This window comes from Chelonia mydas, chromosome 1, assembly GCF_015237465.2.
Source record: "Chelonia mydas isolate rCheMyd1 chromosome 1, rCheMyd1.pri.v2, whole genome shotgun sequence".
Taxonomy (NCBI): domain Eukaryota; kingdom Metazoa; phylum Chordata; order Testudines; family Cheloniidae; genus Chelonia; species Chelonia mydas.
Genome location: NC_057849.1, coordinates 40,265,679 through 40,289,090, shown reverse-complemented (window position 1 = coordinate 40,289,090; position 23,412 = coordinate 40,265,679). Strand labels below are relative to the sequence as shown.

The 23,412-nt window shown below is 37.7% G+C and overlaps 1 protein-coding gene across 6 annotated transcripts in view; it reads right to left on the bottom strand.

The window, feature by feature from the left end:
- Positions 1–23,412, bottom strand: part of IFT88 (intraflagellar transport 88) — a 77,671-nt gene that overhangs the window by 15,153 nt on the left and 39,106 nt on the right. For all 6 annotated transcript variants that reach the window (XR_005224065.2, XM_037890872.2, XM_037890884.2 and 3 more), the window contains 8 exons: positions 22,225–22,311; positions 20,646–20,832; positions 19,492–19,600; positions 17,685–17,835; positions 13,740–13,855; positions 9,895–9,947; positions 8,668–8,733; positions 5,988–6,094 (listed from right to left, as the gene is read on the bottom strand). Coding sequence is in view for 5 of the 6 variants with exons in the window: in XM_037890872.2 (XP_037746800.1) it covers positions 5,988–6,094; positions 8,668–8,733; positions 9,895–9,947; positions 13,740–13,855; positions 17,685–17,835; positions 19,492–19,600; positions 20,646–20,832; positions 22,225–22,311 (876 nt within the window). In the remaining variant the exon portion in view is untranslated. The remainder of the gene's footprint in view (positions 1–5,987; positions 6,095–8,667; positions 8,734–9,894; positions 9,948–13,739; positions 13,856–17,684; positions 17,836–19,491; positions 19,601–20,645; positions 20,833–22,224; positions 22,312–23,412) is intronic.

Genomic DNA, 23,412 nt, shown 5'->3' with positions numbered 1-23,412 from the left:
ATTTCTAATATTTGGCACAGGACTGTATGTCAGGAAAAAAGTTAATTTAATTTGTCGTTGAGTGCTAAATCTAATATGAAGGTAATGGTAAATACTATAAAAACTATGTTTAAAATGTCAGCTTTCTCAGAATGAGGAAAGGACCACAAACACCTTCCAGCTGTGTTATTTTTAGGATTATTTAAAAATGTTACTGTTATTTTGTCCAAGCAATACCTCTGTATTGCATGATTGAATAGGCCTCTGATTTCGAAATCCCAATATTCAGATGCATATATCTTGTCAATTACAGAAAATATACATCTTAATAAGGACCTTTTGATGGACAGCTGCAAAGAATCAACATTTAGAGCCTCCATCTTTTTTTTTTTTTTTTAAAAAGCTCTATCTAAATTCAGTGTATAAAATTAAGAGCCTGTTTAAAAAAGATGTGTGGACTATATAAGCCCTTGGTTGAAAACCTAGATCATGTGACATAAAATGACTTTCCTAAGCAGTTTATTTTAATATTAGTTGAAATTGTTTAGCTGAGTGGAGATTCAGTAATAACAAATTAGTTGAGGTTCTTTAAGGCCTTAACATTTTAGCACCTGATCCTGGAAACATGATGTACATATTTAACTTTAAAGTATGAAGCATAATCTAGTTAAATTCCAATGAAGGGAGTAATCCCTTTGAACTCAGTGTGACTACACACATGAAGTTAAGCATTTGCATGACTGTTTGCAGGACTGAGGCCTTTGCCATCATCTACGCTATCACCAGGATCAGATGGTATTCACCCAAGAGTTCGGAAGGAACTCAAATGTGAAATTGCAGAACTACTAACTGTAGTCTGTAACCTATTGTTTAAATCGCTTCTGTACCAGATGACTGGAGGATAGATAATTTTTAAAAAGGGCTCCAGAGGTGATCCCGGCAATTACAGGCCTTTAAGCCTGACTTCAGTACCAGGCAAACTGGATGAAACTATAATAAAGAACAATATTGTCAGACATATAGATGAACATAATTTGTTGAGGAAGAGTCAACATGGTTTTAGTAAAGGGAAATCATGCCTCACCAATCTATTAGAATTCTTTGAGGGGGTCAACAAGCATGTGGACCAAGGGGATCCACTGGATATAGTGTACTTAGATTTTCAGAAAGCCTTTGACAAGGTCCCTCACTAAAGGTTCCTACGCAAAATAAACTGCCACAGGATAAAAGGTCAACTATATGGCAGATGAAATATAATGATGATAAATGCAAAGTAATGCACATTGGAAAGCATAATCCCAACTATACATAGAAAATGATGGGGTCTAAATTAGCTGTTACTACTCAAGAAAGAGATCTTGGAGTCATTATGGATAGTTCTCTGAAAACATCCACTCAATGTGCAGCGGCAGTCAAAAAAGCTAAAAATGTTGGGCATCAGTGAGAAAGGGATAGATAAGAAGACAGAAAATATCATATTGCCTCTATATAAATCCATGGTACGCCCATATCTTGAATACTGCATGCAGGTGTGGTTGCCCCACCTCAAAAAAGATATATTGGAATTGGAAAAGGTTCAGAAAAGGACAACAAAAATGATTACGGGTATGGAACAGCTTCTGTATGAGGAGAGATTAATAAGATTTGGACTTTTCAGCTTGGAAAAGAGACGGCTAAGGGGAGATATAATTGAGGTCTATAAAATCATGACTGGTTTAGAGAAAGTAGATAAGGAAGTGTTGTTTACTCCTTCTCATAACACAAGAACTAGGGGTCACCAAATGAAATTAATAGGCAGCAGGTTTAAAACAAATAAAAGGAAGTATTTCTTCACACAGCGCACAGTCAACCCGTGGAACTCCTTGCCAGAGGATGCTGTGAAGGCCAAAACCATAACAGGGTTCAAAAAAACTAGATAAATTAATGGAGGATAGGTCCATCAATGGCTATTAGTCAGGATGGACAGGAATGGTGTCCCTAGCCTCTGTTTGCCAGAAGCTGGGAATGAGTGACAGGGGATGGATCACTTGATGATTACCTGTTTTGTTCATTCCCTCTGGGGCACCTGGCACTGGCCACTGTCGGAAGACAGGATACTGGATAGACGGACCTTTGGTCTGACCCAGTAGGGCCATTCTTATGTTGTATAAATACAACAGTGTCTGGTGGATTATTTATTACCTCCATCACGACCAATCCTCTCAAAGTACCCTAAAGATGTACATAAATTCACATCTATTTTATTTTAAAATATTTATTTCCCTTATGAAATTCTTGCAAACTAATGTTATGCAAAGGTTATACTTTGTGCATGGTTTTTATTATTTTATTTTAAATCTATCTTGATCTCCAGTTAATGGTTGCATCACGTATAACTGAAAACAAAAAGGCACTTAAATTCTGGAGACTGAGCAGCTGCAAAATGATCCTAAAAGTCTCGAAAAGGTATGTACTGTATAACATACAAAGTGCGGGCACATGCATTCCAACTTCATACTCACAGCACTGTGGAAAGCTCTTGAGTATTTCAAACATCAGGGCAAATTTAAAAAACAACAACTGGAAATTAAGGAAGTGGGTCTAATGTGGAACAAGTAGGTTTTATGTGTTGGCGTTTCATTTGTGAAAACGCAAGATCAAATTCTCTAATGGGTCACAAGTGGAAATGAGTTTGCTTTACATCCTACTCCCACATGGATGACAGAATTCTTTTTGGCACAACTGGCAGCCTCTGGTCAAGAGAGACCCAGGACTGGAAGAGCAGAAATGTGCTACACATTAGAACTGAGATGCACTGAGGAAAATCATATGGTGTCTGTACATATTATCCCTGGCTCACATCACAGCTTATCAGGCACTCAGTCATTAAATTCACGTAGAGAAATAAATATAATAAATATTACCTGCATATGAACCAATGCCAATAAGGTTTTGTGAATTTGTGTACCAGTACCAGTATGTGTGCATATCTCTTTTAAACGAAATATCAGGGAAATGTTAATGCACTAAGGAATATTCAGGGGAATATTCACCTACCTCACAGATGTTTCCAGATCTCTGGCTGGACACCTTCAAGCACTTGTCTACACTTGGAAATTTACAGAAATAGTTATTCTAGAATAGTTATTTTGATATAAGCCCCTGTGTGGACACTCTCATTACAGAATAAGAGTGGCCACATAGGAGTTTTCCAGAATAGCTATTTTGGTAAATTTCCAAATGTAGACAAGACCTTAGTAAGATGCATTGAAAAGCAGGGCATATTCCACAAGTATTTAATTAGCTATTTACTGCCTCCCTACTTGGCACAGTAGTAGAGAGATCACGGCTTGGTCTGAAATATCGAGGAAGGGAAACTGAGTTTAAATTGCTGTCGAAAACAGAGAGCAATAACTGACCTGTCCCTTTCTTTGCGGACTGAAATCAGTATCTGGCAGGGAATCATAAGGGGTGAATTTTATAATTTCTGAGCTACAGAATTCAACCTCTAACAACTGGAGAGGCACAAAGTGAATCATAGTGTGAGACCCTTATTTTGCATTGCCATGCTGGTGTTATGACAGAACAGGTAAGAATGATGCACTGTCGTAATTAACATAACATTCCAGTCATCTGCAAATTAGCTTCTCCAAATTATGGTTAATTTACCATAGCAGTATAAAATGGATTGTATTAGAGTTTGTGCTTCCACATACATATCTTGTGATTAAATGGAGAACTATAGTATTCAGCAGCTAGTCCCTGGACTTTCAGTGACTAATGTATTAAGTCAAATGAAATATTACATTTTTAACATCATTGACATATTGCTATAATCTTAAACAACTAAATTAAACAATCTAATTGTTTAAATATTTTCACTAGTAGTTTAATGCACAGAAGGAGTAAGTGTTCAAAAGTACCCAGAAAACTCAGGTTCACATCATCAAGTAAAGATGTTAAAAATAAACAAACAACCAAATAAAAATAGTATTTGTATAAAAAGTGTGAATATATTTTTTTAAAAGGTACTTTTCTTTCCTTTTATTTGCCGGCCTACGCTGCATAATTAAAAACTCAAGAAAAAGTAGTGCCGGTATTGTATACAATTGAGTAATTACCTCTCCAATCCCAGGGATCTCCGCCCTCCAATTAAGAATTAATCCAGTTTTTATTAATCCAGTTTCAAGTTTAGTTCCTGACCTTTCCTGAGCAGAGTTTACCAGTTATTTCATATTGTGGCAAAGTGAGTGTGTTTGTAACTTGGACCATTACCCACTAGAGATAAAGCAGAACCAATTTAACTCATTTCAGTGAGAAGCTCTTGGAGTTGTACTCTGAAAAGGTAATGTTTTATCTGCTTAGCTGTTTCATTACTAATGTCATTATAGTGGGGTGGCACCACCACCAAAGTTAAGGCTGAGCCTCGCTTATTGTTTAGCAGTCAATTTTTCTAAATGCACTAAGTCCCACATGCTTTGGGAAATTGTCTTCAAACTGTTATGTTGCAACAGGGGCTGCGGTAGAGTTTATGGTACAAATATGGGGTCATTTGATTGAGGAGTTCCCAATAACTAGGGCCCTACCAAATTCATGGCCATGAAAAATGCATCACAGATTGTGAAATCTGGTCTCCCCCCGTGAAATCTGGTCTCTTACCCTATACTACACAGATTTCATGGGGAGATCAGAGTTTCTCAAATTGAGGATCCTGACACAAAAGGGATCCTAACACTGCTGGCGGTGGCTCTGCCTTCAGAGCTGGGCTTCCAGCCAGCAGCCGCTGCTCTCCAGCTGCTCACTCTGAAGGCAGATCTTCTGCCAGCAGCAGCGCAGAAGTAAGGGTAGCAGTACCGCAACACCCCCGACAATAACCTTGTGACCCTCCACAATTCCTTTTTGGGTCAGGACCCCTACAATAACAATACTGTGAAATTTCAGATTTAAATAGCTGAAATCATGAAATTTATGATTTTTTAAATCTTATGACCGTGAAATTGACTAAAATGGACTGTGAATTTGGTAGGGCCCTACCAATAACCACCCCCCACATTATGAGCTGCTTTACATTTTCAATATGCAGTGAAATATATGTAGTGAGATTATCTTGAATACTGGTATGACACAAGAGGGGCAGGAAATATTTCTTGGGGTAAATTTGGAGTAATTTATCAAGACATTTCTCAGATGCAGCCCTCTCTCTCAATAAGGAGCTGATTTTAGTATTCAAATTGCGCTAAAGTCCATGTGCATAATAAGATTGTCCTGAAAACTGTATTGCATGTCTGGGCTTGAAGTAGATTTTGAGGTAGAAGGGGGAGGGGAGGAGAATACATATTGAAATGAGTGGTTAGGATCACACCACTTAAGAGCTGTTGTCAGGCTGTATTAATCTCCATGGGGTGTTTGGATTCACCTGAAAACATTCCCTTGAGATGAATGAGTCACTTCACATCTTTGCAATCCTCCTATGCTCCAGAAGGTTGTGCAGAACCCCTTCTCCCTATGCTAGTCCCAAAAGTGGAGTACAGACTTTGGGGCTCCCCTCCTCTCACCGTTGGTACCACCATCTGGTAGATGTGCTCTTCACAGGCTTTTGTTTACCACCTTCCTACCTGCCCTTGATCCTACTGGGGGGCTTGATGGAGGGCAGAGCTGGTAGCTTAGTGACAGTGAGGTGTTCCCAGTAAGCTGTCTTGTGCCCTTCAGTCATGCCCCTTCACAACTAGCACTTCCTCAAAGCCAAGGGACATTCGCGGCCCAAAAACTTCATTAAGGCAGAATGTTAAGGTTGACTATATGAGCCTTGTACCCTTCCAGAATGCACCTATATTTAAACCTCTGAAAACCAAAGAATCCAAGAGTTATGGCAAAACCAACTTAAACATCTGTAAACCAGGAAGTGAAGGTCCACTCTAGCTAGGCTAAAGTACTATAGCAAACGTTTTACTGTTCATTGTGCTAGGCAGTGAAGTTACATAATGAAAATGAAAAAAAAAATCCACTTTTCATAGGAGAAAACAAAATACCTGTTCCCTTATTTCTTTTAGTTTTTCCACTCTCTTGAGCTTTGTCGCGTATTCTTGAACTTCTTTCAGTCCCATATCTGTGCAGAGACGAACTAAGAACCGTAGACCTAATTGTATATTACAAATATATTTAGAAAAGGGCTTGATAGCAGGTGAAAAAATAGTAGTGTGTTTAACCTAGTAAAACCGAATTTACAGAGTAGCAGCATGGTCTTCTGGACGTAGCATAGGACTGGAGATCAGGGGTTCCTGCTTTACAATACCAGCAACTCAGACTGGAATCTTATGCAAGCAATTTTAACTTTTCTGTGGTTGACGGTAGAATGGTTAATAATACCTAAGGGGTGTTGTGAAATTTAGTTACTTAGTGTTTGTGAAATGCTTCGAAAATAAAAAGCATTATACATATGTTAATCTATCGAGAAACAATTCCCCAATAGCATTTTATTGAAAATAAGTCGTCAATGCCAAACGAGCTGAAAAGAATGGACATAGATTTTCTAATTACTCCAGTGTTGAGTCAGCACTTCACATGCATGGTAGGTGGCCTTTTAGCTCCTGCGTTAATATCAATCTCTATATAGTTCAAAAATTGAAATGAAGGCTAAATATGACGATGGCCGTCTATGCTATGGAGACTATGGCTATGTCTACACTACAGACCTTACAGCAGCACAGCTGTACCGCTGCAGCTGCGCTGCTGTAAGGTCTTCTGTGTAGCCGCTCTATGCCGACGGAGAGAGCTCTCCCGTTGGCATAATTAAACCACTTCCAACGAGCAGTGGCAGCTACGTTGGTGGGAGAGCATCACCCGCCGACATAGTGCTGTCCACACCAGCTCTTTTGTCAGTGAAACTTATGTCAGTCAAGGGTGTGTTTTTTCACACCCCCGACTGAAAAAAGTTTTACCAACAAAAGTGCTAGTGTAGAAAGAGCCGATACCAGCATAGCTATGCCAGCATAGCTCCGTAGTGCAGACGCAGCCTACACAGACAGAAGGGGTTTTTCCTGTTGCTGTAGGAACCCCACTTCCCTGAACAAAGCCCTCTTCCATTGACACAGCTGCGTCTACACTAGGGGTTTTGTCAGAATAGCTATGCCAGTCAGCCTGACGGATGTAACTATGCTGATATAACTTTTCAGTGTAGACCAGGCTTATATGATAAAATTGGAAGAACTAAGGGGAATAGAGAACTCCTTTGAGCCAGAGCCCCAATTTGGAAAAGAGCTGCCACTGTCTCTGTGTGCACAGCAGCAGGGAATGACACCTATCTAAATACCACGCTGAACTATCAATAACCAGTAAACAGAAGAAAACCTCAACAACTAGTTAAAAGGTGATTTAACAATAGCTGAAGGAGGACAGGGAGATGAGAGAGCTTCTGACTCATTGCCTTTACAAATTAACAAAACAGTGGAATGACGAACAGTGACTACCTGGCAGTTCTGTACTGCATCCTCAGTGTCATGGATTTGTGCCGGCAATGTTTAAAGAATGTTAGAATCACTGAAAGATTTTCAAAATAGTCCACTCCTTTGATTCATACACTACAAATATTAACATGCCTTATATTTTTTTACCTATAGTTCTTAAAGTGAGAAACCATTTTGTAAAACTTGTGTTGCCACTGTTAACTAAGGCAAAAGTTTTGTTTTTCTACTACAGTAGACCTCCTTAAAGCCTGCTCTTCAAGAGAATTTAGGAAACTTGATAAAATTAATAGTAGCTGAAAAAAATGCTGCAAGTCTACTTTTAAAAAATAGTAAATGTTCTGCCTTAAACTGTTTAAAAATGTAATTCTGGTAAGTGGCAAACTGACTGTTGTAGTACTGAGGTTCTCAACAATGAGTGAGGTAAGAGGGCTGCTACAACAACATAGAGCAATGGTTCCCAAACCGTGCTCTGTGATGCTCTTCCATTCACCCACAGAGCTGCTTCTGCCAGTGGTGAAGCATCTATCTGTCTTCAAGAAGTGATGTTTCCTGCTACCACGTATCCCCAATTTGGCACTCTCTAAGGACCTCCAGAGACTACCTGAACAACTAAACTTTAAAAAAATGCTTCATGTCTTTTTGTGATACTTGGTTTTGGTAAAACTTGTAACCACAGTAAGATTTGTAGACTATAAAATGGAAGGATGGCAAACACAAGAGAAACAATCTGGCCTGTGGAGATTACAGTTGCAGGGTCTACAGGTAACAACGGATGTTTCTGTAAGTACACACATAGAACTTAAAGGGCTGGTCTACACTGGGAACTTACATTGGCATAACTACATCTCTCAAGGGTGCGACAAATCCACTCCCCTGAGACACACAACTATGCTGACCTAACCCCTGTAGACAGCACAGAGTCCGGAATGCCACCCCTGGAATTGTGCCATCCCAAGCACGTGCTTGCTTTGCTGGTGCCTAGAGCTGGTCCTGACTGCAGGAAGAGGATAGGAGGAAGGAAGTTTATTTTCATCTTCTTTCCTCAAAATTGCCCTAGTATTACTTTAGTCAAGCCCTAGAGTTGTCACAAGGAATGTGCAGGATTAGTATTGGGAAAGAAGGTAGTCTGCGAGAATATTTTCTATTTATAAAATACTTACATAATATGGATTACTAATAGATATATTCAATATAGCATAGAGTTTCCTTTACCTTGAAAACTACACCATTCAATGAAACAACTTACATTCAACATTGTCTGGAAATTTTCTGTGTATTTCCTTATATGTATCTAGAGATTTTTGGTAGTTACCTGCAAACAAAATAAACAAGATCACACACACACACTATCAGACCAGAAACTGATGTGACTCGGTACCTCCCAGCTTTTTTCAGCTGCTTTATTTTTAAGAGTACATGGTTTAATAATCCTAGATCACAACTGATACAGTTAAAGTTGGCATTCTTTAATTATTACCCGACTATAATAATTAAGGCTGGTTGCGAACAGTTGAAAAAAAAATTCAAAATTTACTTTTTTTAAATGATGGGTGGGGCTCAAACTGAATTGGAATGTGCTAGTAGGACATACTGGGGATTTTCCCAACATATCTAAATGAACATAATGTTGGCCAAGTTGTCTTGCACCTTTGCTGAGAAAGCTCTTCTGTGCTGGATTTTGGTTGGGTGCTGACTTTATCTTTCAATTCACATAGTCGCCCAGCTTCTACTCCCCCATCCCATAGAATCAGGTAACGGGGTAAACAACGTAAGAAAGCCTGAAAATTTGTCATTCGGTTCTTCTCTGTAAGGCTCTAAAGGAGCAAGGGAAAGAGTGGGAACAATGGGACAGCACGAAAGAAAAGTATTATTAAAATATCTTGTGTGTTTTGGTGCTGAACAATACGAAGAGGAAGACATGGACTCTGTCCCAGTGTGGTTATGATCAATAGCAGATTCAGACTGTAGAATCCCAGTTATAAAATTCAGCAGCTGAGAGCTCAGTGAGTGCTCAGTCTCGAGTTGCAGTGTGTATTCTGTTTGTACAATTTAAATTTTCAATTTTTTTTAATATCTAGAAATTGTACCCACTTTATATATTGTAAATGTGGTCGGTTCAGCTGAGCAACTCTAGAAATTTCCTACTTGGCTATTGTGACATGATGTGGTGCACTGACATAAATTAAATACAATATGACTATTTATGCTAGTTTGGCCTGTTCTCTTTACTTGCATGTGACTGCTCCACTCATAAGTACAAGACAGTACAAACATGAGTAACTAAAACCAAGACTTCAAGGAAGGTCATACTTTGTTATACAAGAAAATTCACAAAGCAGAAGCATGCTAAGGAGATTTTAGAACCAAGAACTCATACAGCAGATGTACAAAAGATCAGTAGATAAAAATTCAAAATACATAAAGTAAAAAAAAATCAATTAAAAAAAATCACAGAACAAGGAGAGACACTTACCACTTCTTCTATAACAACTAGCAACCATCAGTTGCCATTTCACTTGTGTTGGTCTGTGTATAAATAAATAAAAACATTTAGTATACTAGCAAATGATGAAATAGACGAATTGTTCTGTGAAGTTCAAAGTATTGGTGTACATCCACTGTTAAACCAGTCTCACCAAATTCTACTTGTCGGCTCACTCAGGGTGAATCCTTTCTAGGAAGGGCACATAAACTAACAGCATTTTTTTATTATGAGCAAGTGAAAAGATAATAAAGATATAGCCATGTGTGGGCTGGTCAGTTGCCATGTCAATTCTTCAAAGCTGACCGAAACCACACGTGGAAAGCTCTTTGGACTGTATAGTACTGTCTGATTGTTAATATGTCCTAGAAGATATTGCACTCTAACAATTTGTAGGGAGGTTTCTCTAGTGGAAATCTAGCATTTTTCTTTACCTTACTGGCTGTACTATTCATCCATTATTTATTTATTTTTTATTCAACCACAGGTCAAGCCAATTTGACCTCCAAACAATTTCTCTATTTGTTTGCAGTCTAGTGCCCTGCACAATAAGCTTATGTAAAACAAGTCTACTGCATATTTCTCAGTTGCAGCACATGTGTGTGCCTGCTGCACACAGCAACGGAATGCAAGTGAGCACCTAACACACCTTCATTGTAACACAAATTATTAGTAGGCAACTTGGTATGAAAATCCTACATTTTTAGGACACAGAATTAAGCTCCACAACTCCCACTATTGTGTGAATTGCACATGTTGCTAAAATTTGCCCCTGCAAGCTTCTCAAAATCACAATTTCTCAATTCATTTCAAAATACATCTTAAAATGCAAGTTAAAGGAGGTGATTTAAATATAAAATATCACTGAATGACTGGAATTAATATTCCACTAAAACAGATTTGAGAACTGGGGATTGGGGTTGAGGCAAAGTTATCATTTAAATGTCATCTTGTTTACAATCAGCATAATAACTGTTAAACTACTGTGGCCTATTTTTAGGATTAACAAATTGCAAATAGCATGTACAAGTTTTAGCGCCAAACAAGCTCCCAAATATTTATGTTCTGTTAGCTACAATTAACAATCTCCTCTCCTGGAAAATGAATTCTCACAGATACTGTAATTACACAGCATAATCAAGAATTTCAGAGGTTAATAATTCACAGATACTTTTCAATCCATATACAATACACAAAGTTTCATGCATTGAGTGGTTAGAGAATTAGGCCTTAAACATTTAGGTCTGTGCCAGAAGATTATGAAATCGGTATGAATTTTTTCTAGTTTCAGCTGTGTTCTTTCCAGTGTTTTAAAATGGGCTAAGAGTGCCAACATATGTGATCCAAGAGCTGGACTGCATTACAAAGTTTTAAGGGGTTGGCAGCTTCACTGAACAACATGATAGCAAGTCTTTAAATCAGTGTTTCCCAAATATTTTCACTGGTTTGTCTCCATTTTTAAAAGCTATTTGTTTTAGAAAAAGAAGCCAATGGGTTGGACATTTCCTGGTAGTAAATGACTAGCTGGAGAAATTGAGGCCTGAGGCAGACAAGACTTCAGTTACCAAGCAATGTCCAATGCTGACGATACCATTCTGATGAACATTGTTTCCTTCCCCTCTTTCTGTGTCTGTTGTGTCTAGAGCTGCATGCTCCTGCTGCATTTGTTTTTGTTTACAGTACCAATCCTTTCCTTACAATTAATAACAAGCACAGTAACCAGTGGGAAAGCAGAACTTCATTTTGAGCATTTTACTAGAATTTAATTTCAATTATTATATTTTTAGACTTTCTATATAATAGTATATGTTAGTAAAGGGGGCTTTATATACAAGGAACTTCCCATGTGGACCTGACTGTAAGGGCAAAAGGGATAATGGAATATTTCTATAAATTATCTTACCTATTTATTTCCATATTTAATGTTTGGGATTCTATGGTAATTTTCTTGTTATAAAGTTTGCAGAAGTGTCATATAAATATACGGTCTCAATCTTAACTACAAGATGAAAGGTTTTTGCTGTTGACTTTCATTATTATTTGTAAAGGAAAAGCTAAGTTGACAGATGTTTCTCATATGTCGTCCTGGAGATGGTGAGATTTCAGGTCATTCTGGTCTCATGAGGAAGGGAGTACCCAACAGTAGTGGGCCAGCCAAGAAAGCTGTCCCCATTTCTCATGAATTGTGGAGCTATGGTGGACAGTCCTAGTCATGGGGATAAAGGTGGTTCTTCAGGTAGCTGAGTGTGTTGGAGATCAGGACCATGATCTTGAATTGGATCAGATAATCAATGGGGAGCCAATGTCTCAATACAAGGGTTATATAGTCCTGCTTACCAATGTTGCTTGGCAGGTAGGCTGTCATATTTTGGATCAGTAGAGCATTTTTAAAACCAGGACTTGTGCTTTTAGCATTATTAATAATAATAATTTACTTATGCTGTGGTTAGTGCCCAAAAGCTCCAAACAGTATTTGAGGCCCCGATGTACAAACACACAGAGAAATCTCTGCCCCAAAGAATTTACAAAGACAATGCAGACAAAAGGTGGGAGAAAGAATCCAAAAATACAAGCCATTTTGTCAGGGTGGTGATAGGCAAAAGTCCTGTTAATTCCAGTTTTATTTTCATTTTTTTGTTTGGTTATTTATCCTTATCCCTTGCCTATTTTTTTTTTTAATTATATGAACTCTTGACTTTACTCTCTATATATTTTGCATTTAGCCTTGTCTTTCTATTTGTTTACAATTTACTCAAACATTCTTGCTTTTTCCCCCTTTTTTTACATTTAACCCTAGCCTTCTTTGTTTTAAATTATTTTAAACCATATTCTTTTTTTATAATTTTATTATATATACCCTCGCCCATTCAATTAAAATATTAATTTCTGCTGCATTTTTAATAACCTTTCTGCAGTATAGTCTTCTCTTGAATGGATTGCCCAAACACAAATAGTTCCTTGTACTTTCAGGAGCATTTTAACCGGAGTGCCATACGTGAATCAGACAGTAGGTCAAATTTTAGATCATCATAAACAAGCCAAGTAATAACTGAGTTTGGCTCAGGCTGATTTTGGATAGGATTCCCAAAACACACACAAAAAGAGAAATGCTACCTCTGGGTTTCATGGGGTTATGTGAATTTTAGCTTGTCTGTTGACACAAATTCCACATGGAAATATGTATGTGGTCCTTTTATGAGGAAATACGTATTTTTCTATAGTTATAAATTTTGGTTGAACTCCGAGCTCCAGTTTCAAATTTGGCCAAATTTTTACATGTAGGTCGCTTGTATGTTAAATTCCATTTGTAAGTCTAGAATAAAATATGCAGACTACCTTAAATAGCTCATTCTGTGAAGTGCACACACACAGTTTTACTCAGGTCAAATATAAAATTCAGAATAAATTAGATTTGTCAACATATATCCATTGTTAGCTGTTAATACTGTACTCTTAGTGGTTTTATTTAGTGTTTGATGTTTTCTGCAATTCCACTCTTTTTATCAGAATAGGAACACTACGAACAAGGAAACAAAGTTAATTGCTGAAAGATGCTTTTGTTTATGAGGTTGAATCAACAGTCTTTACCAGATGAGGAAACCCTGGAAAGGAAGTCTTTTACTTTTGTTTGCATTAGAGCTACCTAATAGAAACAAAAACACCCCTCCAAACAAAATACAAGGTGAGGAACCTGATGAAACAATACCTAAAGCTGTATTTAATGCTGATGTAGCTTATGGCCAATTAACGTATCATGTCTCCAAGATATAATTACAAGAAGAAAAACCCTCAATACAAGATATTTGACTAAACATACAATAACAATCATTACTTACTGAATAAGTGCTGCTCTCTCAAAGTACTGAATGGCTTTTTCACAAAACTGGGTATCAATGTAATAGGCTCCAAGCCACTCAATGACCTCAATGTTCGAAGGGAAATACCGATATGACTGACAAAATAAGGAAGGTGAAAGAAACACAATTTTAGTGATAAACAACATTTTTATTTTACTTCTGGAATATCTTACTCACTTAAGTGTTTAATTCTCCAGATGCCAAAAATATGTAATACATGAATGAAAGCACTGTATTATACCAACTAATCCCTAAAGAGAACTTGTCAGGTTTTGTAATTACAAAATACTTTTTAGAAGAGTTACCTGAGATGAGTTTCACATTTTCCATCTGTCTTTACTAGAATTATTATTTTAGCATAGTTAGTAGCAGCAAAAGAGTATTTTTCCACACAAAAAAGTTTGCTTTTTTAGATTACTGCTGTATGTAAATGAGTTAATTAAAATGCTAAGCAAGTTGTTTCCATAAACAAATTCACTAATCAGTTTCAGATAGCCAAGCAGTCTGCTGGAAAACTCACTGAAAAATTTTTGTGTGACAATTTTTTTTTACTTTCAGAACAGGAGTGAGGCACCCAGTCAGAATAGCGCAAGGAAGCTAGTGCTGAGTGCCCTCACTTTACGGGTTCTTGGATAAAGGGGCCAGTCTACAGAGTTGTCAGTCCTAACTTTAAATGTCTGAAAAAGAGAGAGAGTCAAGCGTATGCACATATCCACTTTATTTCAGTGGAATACTTCTAATCTGTTTTTAATTCATTTTGGGATTAATGCCACATAAATAAGCAAAACTTTTGTCTATAGATTTTAATTTTACTGATGGGGGATATTGGTTATTATAAATAGGACTAATCTCTGAATTTACTAGAAACAAAATTTGTTACAAGTGTTTTATTGACATAAAGTGGAAATTTACTGTAGTACAAAATGTACAAAATGTTAATAATTCCAAGGGAATTAATACTAAGGGAACAATGCTAAAAAATCTGGAAGTGTAATTTTTTTTTTTTTTTTTTACCAGGTGGTCTGGGTTAAAATTGGCACCAGTATGTAGAAAAACTGGGGTTTGGAATAAGGCAAATTTAAACTAGACCAATAAATATAAAAAAAAATAAGTGAGGCATTTAGACTTTTAAACTTCATTCCAACAAATATCAGAGGGGTAGCCATGTTAGTCTGTATCCACAAAAACGAGGAGTCCAGTGGCACCTTAAAGGTTAACAGATTTATTTGGGCATAAGCTTTTGTGGGTGTTGAAAATGTTCCTTGAGTCAGAGACAGCAAAAATAGGCCCCCAACTCATCATCAACACTTCAAACTCCCTGGACACTCAACAACAGATTTTAAAGTAGCCATTCTTCAACAAAAAAAACTTCAAAAACAGACTTCAAAGAGAAACTGCTGAGCTACAATTAATTTGCAAACTTAACACCATCAATTTATAGAATGCATTTCAACTGAAGTAGACAATTTCAAGCATACAATTACAGTTTCAAGACAATTACAGTATACAGGTACAGCGGAAAACCTAAAGAAGGTAGCACTCATCTGACATTATAAGTAGTGAAAATTGCCACAGTTTATCCTGGAAAATCATTATGACCCAGATTCAGCAAAGTGTGCAAGTATGTGCTTAACTCTAAGATTGTGAAGAAGTTCTACTGATTTCACTAGGATGTACGAGTAAGCACATACTTAAGAATTAGGCACACACTTGAGTGTTTTGCTGAATCAGGGCTTATAACAATAAGGCAAATGCTTCTTTTTAACATTGATCGGGGTGGGGGTGGGGCAGGGTGTGTGTGTGTGTATATGTATGTATAAGTATAAATAATAATTTTACCTACTTCTAAAATAAAGCCAACTATGGGGAAGAATGTGGCATGTTTACCAGTGCCAGTAAAACTACAAAACAATTTAGGACAAGAAATGAAGAAAAATTTATCTAATTATCACTATGGGAGAGATTTAAGTACAGTAGACCAGGATGTAAATTCAAGAGTTGGAATTTTGCCAGGGTTAACATTCCTATTCTCCTGGAAAAAATGCCATGGCATCTTTTAATGGCCATAGGTGGTCAGAACTTCAAGAATTTTATTTCTGAGTACTAAAAAAAGGTTTAGAATTGTACAAACAAAAAGAAATGCTTAGAAATGCTTAGGTAACAATAGCATTATTGTTGTAAATTAATTGCATAATAAAGGTAAACAGAATGCACAACCAACATAGCACAAGAGGCTGTATTGTATAAACATTAATTAGCTTAATGAATTAGGTGTTAGCACAAATAAGAAAAGGTAGCCAAATACCCAGATACTGGTCACTTTTTAATCAAGTTTCATATTAGTACGTTTCCATGGAAAAAATAACATATTTTACTTTTTCTCCTACCAGCATTGCTGGGGCTTTGGTTCACTTCTGATTTACAGAGAGGAGGGATATTTACTAAGGCCCTGACCCATGGAGGGACTAAGGCCATGTCTACACTTACAAGCTAGCACTCAGGTAGCCTCATTATGCTGATGTGAGAGAGCTCTCCTGTCGAGATAATAAAACCAGCTCACTGAGTAGCAGCAGCTATGCTGGCAGGAGAGTGCCTCCTGCTGACAGCGCTGTGCATTTGAGCACTTATGTCGGCAAAACTTATGTCACTCAAGAGTGTGGTTTTTTTACACCGCTGAGCGACAAAAGTTTTGACGACATAAGCACTCGTGTAGACATGGCCTTAGGCGTTGCGGTGCTGAGCATCCGAGCACCTACCTTTTAGCCCTGGTCTACATTACAGACTTATGTCAGTCAGTACAACTAAATCACTCAGGAGTATGGAAAATCCACACCTCTGAGTGACATAGTTATACCAACGTAAGTCTATAGTGTAGACCAGGACTATGTCAATGGGAGGGCTTCTCTTGTTGAGATAGCTGCCATCTTTTGGGGAGCTGGAGTACCTATGCTGACGGGAGAAACTCTCCCACTGGTGTAGGTAGCATCTTCATTAAGCGCTACAAGGGCAGAGCTGCATTGGTACAGCTGTGCCGCAGCAGTGCTGTAAGTGTAGACAAGCCCTTAGGTGCTGAAAAAAAAAAAATCTCAGGAACAGCACTGTTATCCACAAAGCCTGAGTTAGGGGCATAGGCTCCTATTCAATAAATGGGGAGAGACAGGTGCCTTAAAATGAAATCCACAAAACCAGCATGCTAGACAGGGAGCTAGCTAATCTAGCCAGTAGAAGATGCCAACCAGAGGATGCGTGCACTACTGCCACGCTCCCCTTGGAGTCTTTGGTGCCTAAACCCAGGCTACAAGCAGGCACCTATCTCTGTTTGTGATTCACAAACCAAGGGAAGATAAGCATTCAGCCACATAAGTCACGTGCAGGGTCTGATCTGGTAGGTGGGCTCAGAGACACCTACCAGATCGGGCCCAGGGGGCAGAATGGGAGGAGGGAACTCTTTTATAGAAGCAGTTAGGGTATACTCACCTGGAATGTGGGAAATCCCCAGTTCAAGTCCTCCCTTCTCCCTGATGAGACGGGAATGAGGAGAAGTGATCTGAACAGGGATCTGCCATCTCTCAGATGAGTGACCTAACCATTAGGCTATAGAGCCATTTCAACTCTTTTCACTGGCCCAGTTAATATTTAATTATTAAATTATTTAATTACAGAGGAAAAACTTCAATAGGAGAGATTGAGGGAGCCCCGCATCAGAATATCCCATAGCCTTTTTTGGTGTGCTCCTTATTATAAAGAGCTGACAATAAAAGCCTGATTTACAAAGAATTATACTTTCCTAAGAAAAGAATCTGATTTACTTTCTATACATACTTTAGGCAATTTAAATACTACATAAATAAACATTGCCTTGTCACATGTGCCTATTGCACAATTTTATTTCTATAAATATTAGAAAATGCGTAGGTCACATACCTCATAGTAATACTGAAAAGCTTGGGATTTATCACCTTCATTATCATACAATTCCCCTAGTTTCGACAGTGCATATGAATCAGTTGGAACTACACTGATAAGCTGCATGAGCCACTCTATGGCTTGGTTGGGATCCTCCATTATTTCATATCTGCGGTATCTTCAGTTAAGGACAATTCAAATGGTGACCATATTTGGGTTCATCAAGAGGAACTCTTATGTTATATAATGTAAATGTAATCCAAAAGTTGCATGTTGAAAAGATTTGCCAGACATAGCGAAGTGGACATATATTTTGGTTTTTTGCACATTTACTTAATAATTTCTTCCCACTCAGATGTACTTTAGTTTACTATAAATAACATAATTAAGTGTTAACAGTCTAGGCTGCTCTTTCAACCTTAAAAACACTTTTGGTGTGGTTCTTCTCTCTCTCACTAATTTTACATTGGTATAAATTCATTAACTTCAATGGAGTTGCTCCTGATTTATAACAGTGCAACTGAAAGGAGAATTAGGCACCCTATTTCTACGCCCCACAAACTTCCTAGGTTTTCTTAGTGTGGTTCTGTGCTACACAAAACGACAAGGCAAAATTGTCACCACCTTATGCAGTAAATCTGTTCCTTAGGTGCCACTCTGTACTGCATCTCTAAGAAGCACAGCACAGAATTTGCAGCTTAGGGGAAGAGGGCTTTAAGCCACCTTTGCACTCTTCACTTCTGGGCAGCTCTGAGGGCTGGAGCAGTCCCCACTGTAATTAGACAGCCTTAAGGGGCCTGTTTAGTTACAGCAGCCTTCCTGGGTGCTAGCACAGTTCATAATCCCCACAGAATGATGTAGCTCCTCCCCAACACACTCCTCCTACTCTCAGCCCCGGTCCCCAGAATGCCCCCGATGCCCGAGCTTGCAAGGGAGTCCTCTAAAGGCAGAGTTATCCAGTGTCAATACAGGGGAATACTCCCCCAGCCAGAACCAGGGCTTTAGAACCCCTTTATGCCACTCCAGTGCTTTAACCCATTGTAAAGAGGCGGGAGCAGGAGTGAAGACCTCACCCCTTGTGTCTAGTTAGATTCGTATCTGCTTACTTTTCTATTATCCGTTTTATCACTTTCACTACTTGTAAAAATGCTGAGCCAATACTGTAATGGGATTCCATTATGCCTTGGAAGGGATTCTATTGTGATTTGCACATCATGAACAGAATGCTTAACTAAGTTCTGGCTGCAGAATCTTTACTGCTGATGAGGCAGAGAGCTAAGAAAGACCCCAACTTGGCTTTCAGATCCCAGGCTAATTTTGCAGGATTGACAGATGATTATGCTTTTACATGTAAACTGAGCAGACTTGGTCTGGAAGCCACTGAGAAAATAAACAAGGAACCCTATGGAGCTATTTTTACAAATTCCCTTTTCAGAATAGAACTTCACTGTAACGAAATATTTTCTTCAAAGTTTTACATCCATTATGCTTATGTCTGTTATATTATTTTCAAAATAACATCAGTTGCATATTTAAAGGGTTACAGGGCTCTCCTCAATGTTAATTATCCTTATATAAATAGGCCTTCCTCATGTGTGTTAGTCTACTAGCTTCAATGACATTGCTCACCAAAATAAAGGGTTCCAGAATCAGGCCTTATTTTCACACACCAAATATATTTTAACCCCACAAATGCCTCCTGATTAAATGTAAATTTTTTTAGCCATACAAAAACAACTTTTATGTCTTGATTAAGACTAATCTCAGCTAATCCTCTAATGTAGACTAAATTCCATATTTGGCATCATGACCCAGAAAAAGATACAAGCTTGCTATTTGGTAGAGAACTTGGGCACTGTTTCGAAGGATTGCCTGAAGTTTCAGAAAACAATCCAAAGCCTCGTCTATTCTGTTTAACTTTTTATATGTTAAACCTAAAAATAAAAGTTACAAAACGAATTCAACAGGCAAAATAAAACATCAGTATAGGCATAGTAATTTAGCAGAATAACCAAGGAGAATGAAGCAGAAATGCAATATTTAGATGGATGCTATCAACTTAAAAATCATATTTTTGTCTGATTTTTTTGTTCCTGTATTATTGCAATAGGGAACACATGAAAGAGACTGAAAAAATATTTTTCTGTTTTCAGTTTGTTTAATTTGTACATTTGGCAGCCCTTTTTGGATAGTCAATTTCACTGTTTTGATAGTTGGTCAGTTTTCCTTGTTTATTTTGGGTTTTCATAAAGCAACAGATTTTAAAAAATGTTTTTTCTAAAAATAAGAAAACAGGATTGTAAAGCCACAGGGATACTCAAGGCAGATGTGGTATTTGAAACTACCTTTAACTTTTTTTAAGTTGGAGTCCTTTTTAAAAAGCAAGCTGCATCACTGTTTAGAGGTAAATGCAATATAACTGCGCTTTCCCCAATGATCACTCTCTCATCTCAACTGCATCTCAGTAGATTTGCTGTGCTGCTTGGTTAAGAACCATCTTGACAGTCCTTTCAGGCAGTGTGACCTGAATGAATCAAAGCTGAGTAGGGCAATGGTCATGATTCCAGGCAAGGCCCACTGCCGTACATAACACCATCCCTTTAACAAGAGGCATCAGAAAGGGAAGGGGGGATAATTTGATTGAGTAGTACTATCCAAAACCTACATTTTGCATAGAAAATAGTTCTTCGCACTTATAGCAATTTTTATCTTCAAAGTGATTTACCGACATCAATTACTCTAAGAACAGATGAGTAATATTGGTGCAGAGTTTCTGTGAAGAGGTTTGAAGCAAAGGACATTATCTCACTTTACGTCTTAAATCATGAAGTAAAAGAATTAACAGTTTATTGGAAATGACAGAACATATTTTAATTTCAATTAACATTTCTAAAAAGGACAAGTTTGAAAACTAGAATCTCAAACACATTAGTACTAGCCTTATCCAAACTTTAAGCCATGCAAACACTTCTACATTACCTATATTGTAAAGTGCTTCAGTGCATGAGGAATCATTCCTTAAAGCTTCCTTATAAAACTCTGCTGCTTTTTCATAGTCTCCATTTGCAAACACAGTATTTCCTTTATTAGTGAGAGCCGATGGGTTGTATCTATCAGAATTCACAGCTAAATCTGCATAGTTGGTTGCTTGTGCAAATTCATTCTCCTGTGTAAACAAAATATATATAGTACATTAACAATTTAATATACTATCAATCAATTTTCTTTGGAGCTAACCTTAGTTGTTTATGGTTGATATAACAGCAGTCTGAAAAAAATGTAATAATCTTCAATCCTAATACTATTTTTTATGAGCTTGTAGAAAACAGATCACTCACATTTTTCAGGTCATAGAAACCTGAAAATTACAGAGTGAGACCTAAATTGTCATCTTGTCCATCTCCCTCCCAATGATGGTTTGCTCCTTATTTTGGTAGGAAAGATAGGGGAAACACTGTAGAATCATTTAAGTCTCCAAAATTAACTTATTTTATATTCTACTTGAAAATTAATATTAATCAGAGAGGCAGAGCAGACAGCATAGAGCAGTGTTTTAAATGTTGCTGTCTCCACTCCTCCCTGAGTATAGTTATGAGAGTTAAGCGTAGGATCACAGCCCTATTACTGATGTGCAGGTGAACAGAACCCTGCCAGAGATGGAGGGAGATAAAAGTGCAGGTGAGCCCAGCAGGAGACAAGGAATGGGTGACAGGCCAGGCAGCTGAATACATACATTCAGAGAGCACAATAGCAGTAGGAAGCCAGGGCACAAATAACTAGAACATACATATATGAAGAGCTTCATGAACATTAACTAATTCACCTTCACAACATCCACATGAGGGAAGAGTCTCTTATACCCCAGCAGTGGCTCAGTCTCATTCCTCCTGGCATAGCAGTTGGAACACTCCTTTCTGTCTGCTCTGCTTCCTGTACCTCTATAAAAGCAGAGCACTCCCACACATAGGTGCTGATTCCATGCATGCTGTGGAGCTGGAGCACCCATGGGGAAAAAAGTAGTGGGTGCTCAGCACCCACCGGCAGAGCCGCCAATCAGCTCCTCCTCTTCCCTCGCAGCGGCTCTCACTTGCCAGTGATCAGCTGTTCAGCAGCAGACGCTGGGGGAGGAGTGGGGGCAGGAAGAGATGCGAGGAGGGGGCAGAATGGGCCAGGAAGAGGCAGAATGGGGGCGAGAGCGTGTTGGAGCTTGGGTCAAAGTAGGGGTACGAGCACCCTCTGGGAACTCAGGAAGTTGGTGCCTCTGCTCCCACAGCCCCTACTTTCAATTAGGAAGTGAAGGCAACAATTGAAATTTAAATATTTAACATTTATAATCAAAAATAATAAAGTACTTTGCTCTTGCATTGCACTTAATAGTTCAAAACATTGAACAGACATTGATTAGTTAAAATGGTGTCTTTTCTTACCTCTCGTTTTCATGAGCATTGTCTCTTAATGCTGAGACAGAACATGTAGATAGATACAAAAATTGCTACGGAAGCATAGGCTCTTCTGAGCTCATAGTTAACAACAAACAACAACAAAAAGGCATACTTACCAAATAATAAAGAAATGAAAGGTTTGTTGCAGCTGCACTTTTTACTCTGCTATCCTTTTTTTCAAACATTTTTAAAGTCTCCACAGCCTAGAATTAATTTACAATCAAGTTACTAAACTGTAACAAACTTACTCAAACTATTACTGTGCAGGTCAATCCTATGTTTTTCTGAAGGAATAAACAACTAAAATGACTACTTGACTTATATTACTAATTACTAGTGAGTAATTTATTAATTACTACTTAGACAACAATTATACATAACCTTTTCTATTGCAAAATAGTTGATATTTCATACTTTTAAAATTCCCACAGTACTGGCAGTTTTGTTTGCAGCGTATGGATCAGATTTAGAAAATACCTGAACTTTCTGTTCAGACAGCCACACTTTTCCACAGAAGTTCCATTCATTAAAAAAAACAAACTTCGACATATTCATTTTGTCAACTACCTGTACTGTGTAAGTATTTTCACTTTTTCTGTATCTTTACCAAGATTTTTTTCTTAAAGACTTACAAACAAAAAAATATGAATGTAACAATACAAAAAGTATGTAACACAGTACGTTTGGAGTACAAATAGAAATTTTGCTTTGTGTATTGATCAGAAATGACCAATCATTTTCATATCTCATACTACACAATGTGCTCAGAGAAGTGAGGATTGAGGACAATACATATGCAAATCTAAGGAGTTTTACAGATCACTTTGTACATCAGAAATTAATTTCGTAAACTTTGCCGAGGCGATACTGATATGTGAAAAGAGTAACAAAAATGATATAATAATTAACTAAACAAATTTAAAAATAAAGTGCAATTTTTTCAGCACTATAAAAAAAGATATATTTCTATAGACCAAATATAACAAAATCTTTGGCTAGGTTCTACTAAATATTTACATTATGTTCATAAAAACTGTTTAATGATACTTTTGCCTCAGTTCCACTCTCCATTACATCAATGCAAATGTAAGGACTTCAGGTTACCCACTATTTGCACGATTAAAACTCCTCCTTTTTCCCTACACAAGTTAAAATCTTGAATCTGCTTATCATAGTAATGTGAATGCGTAATGCTCTTGGTGGTGTGCCAAGGCAGGGGAAAAAATATAAGGTTTTAAAATGATCCACGAACATGCTATTTTTACATTACTCAAAATGCATGACTTAGTGTGGCATAAGAGGAC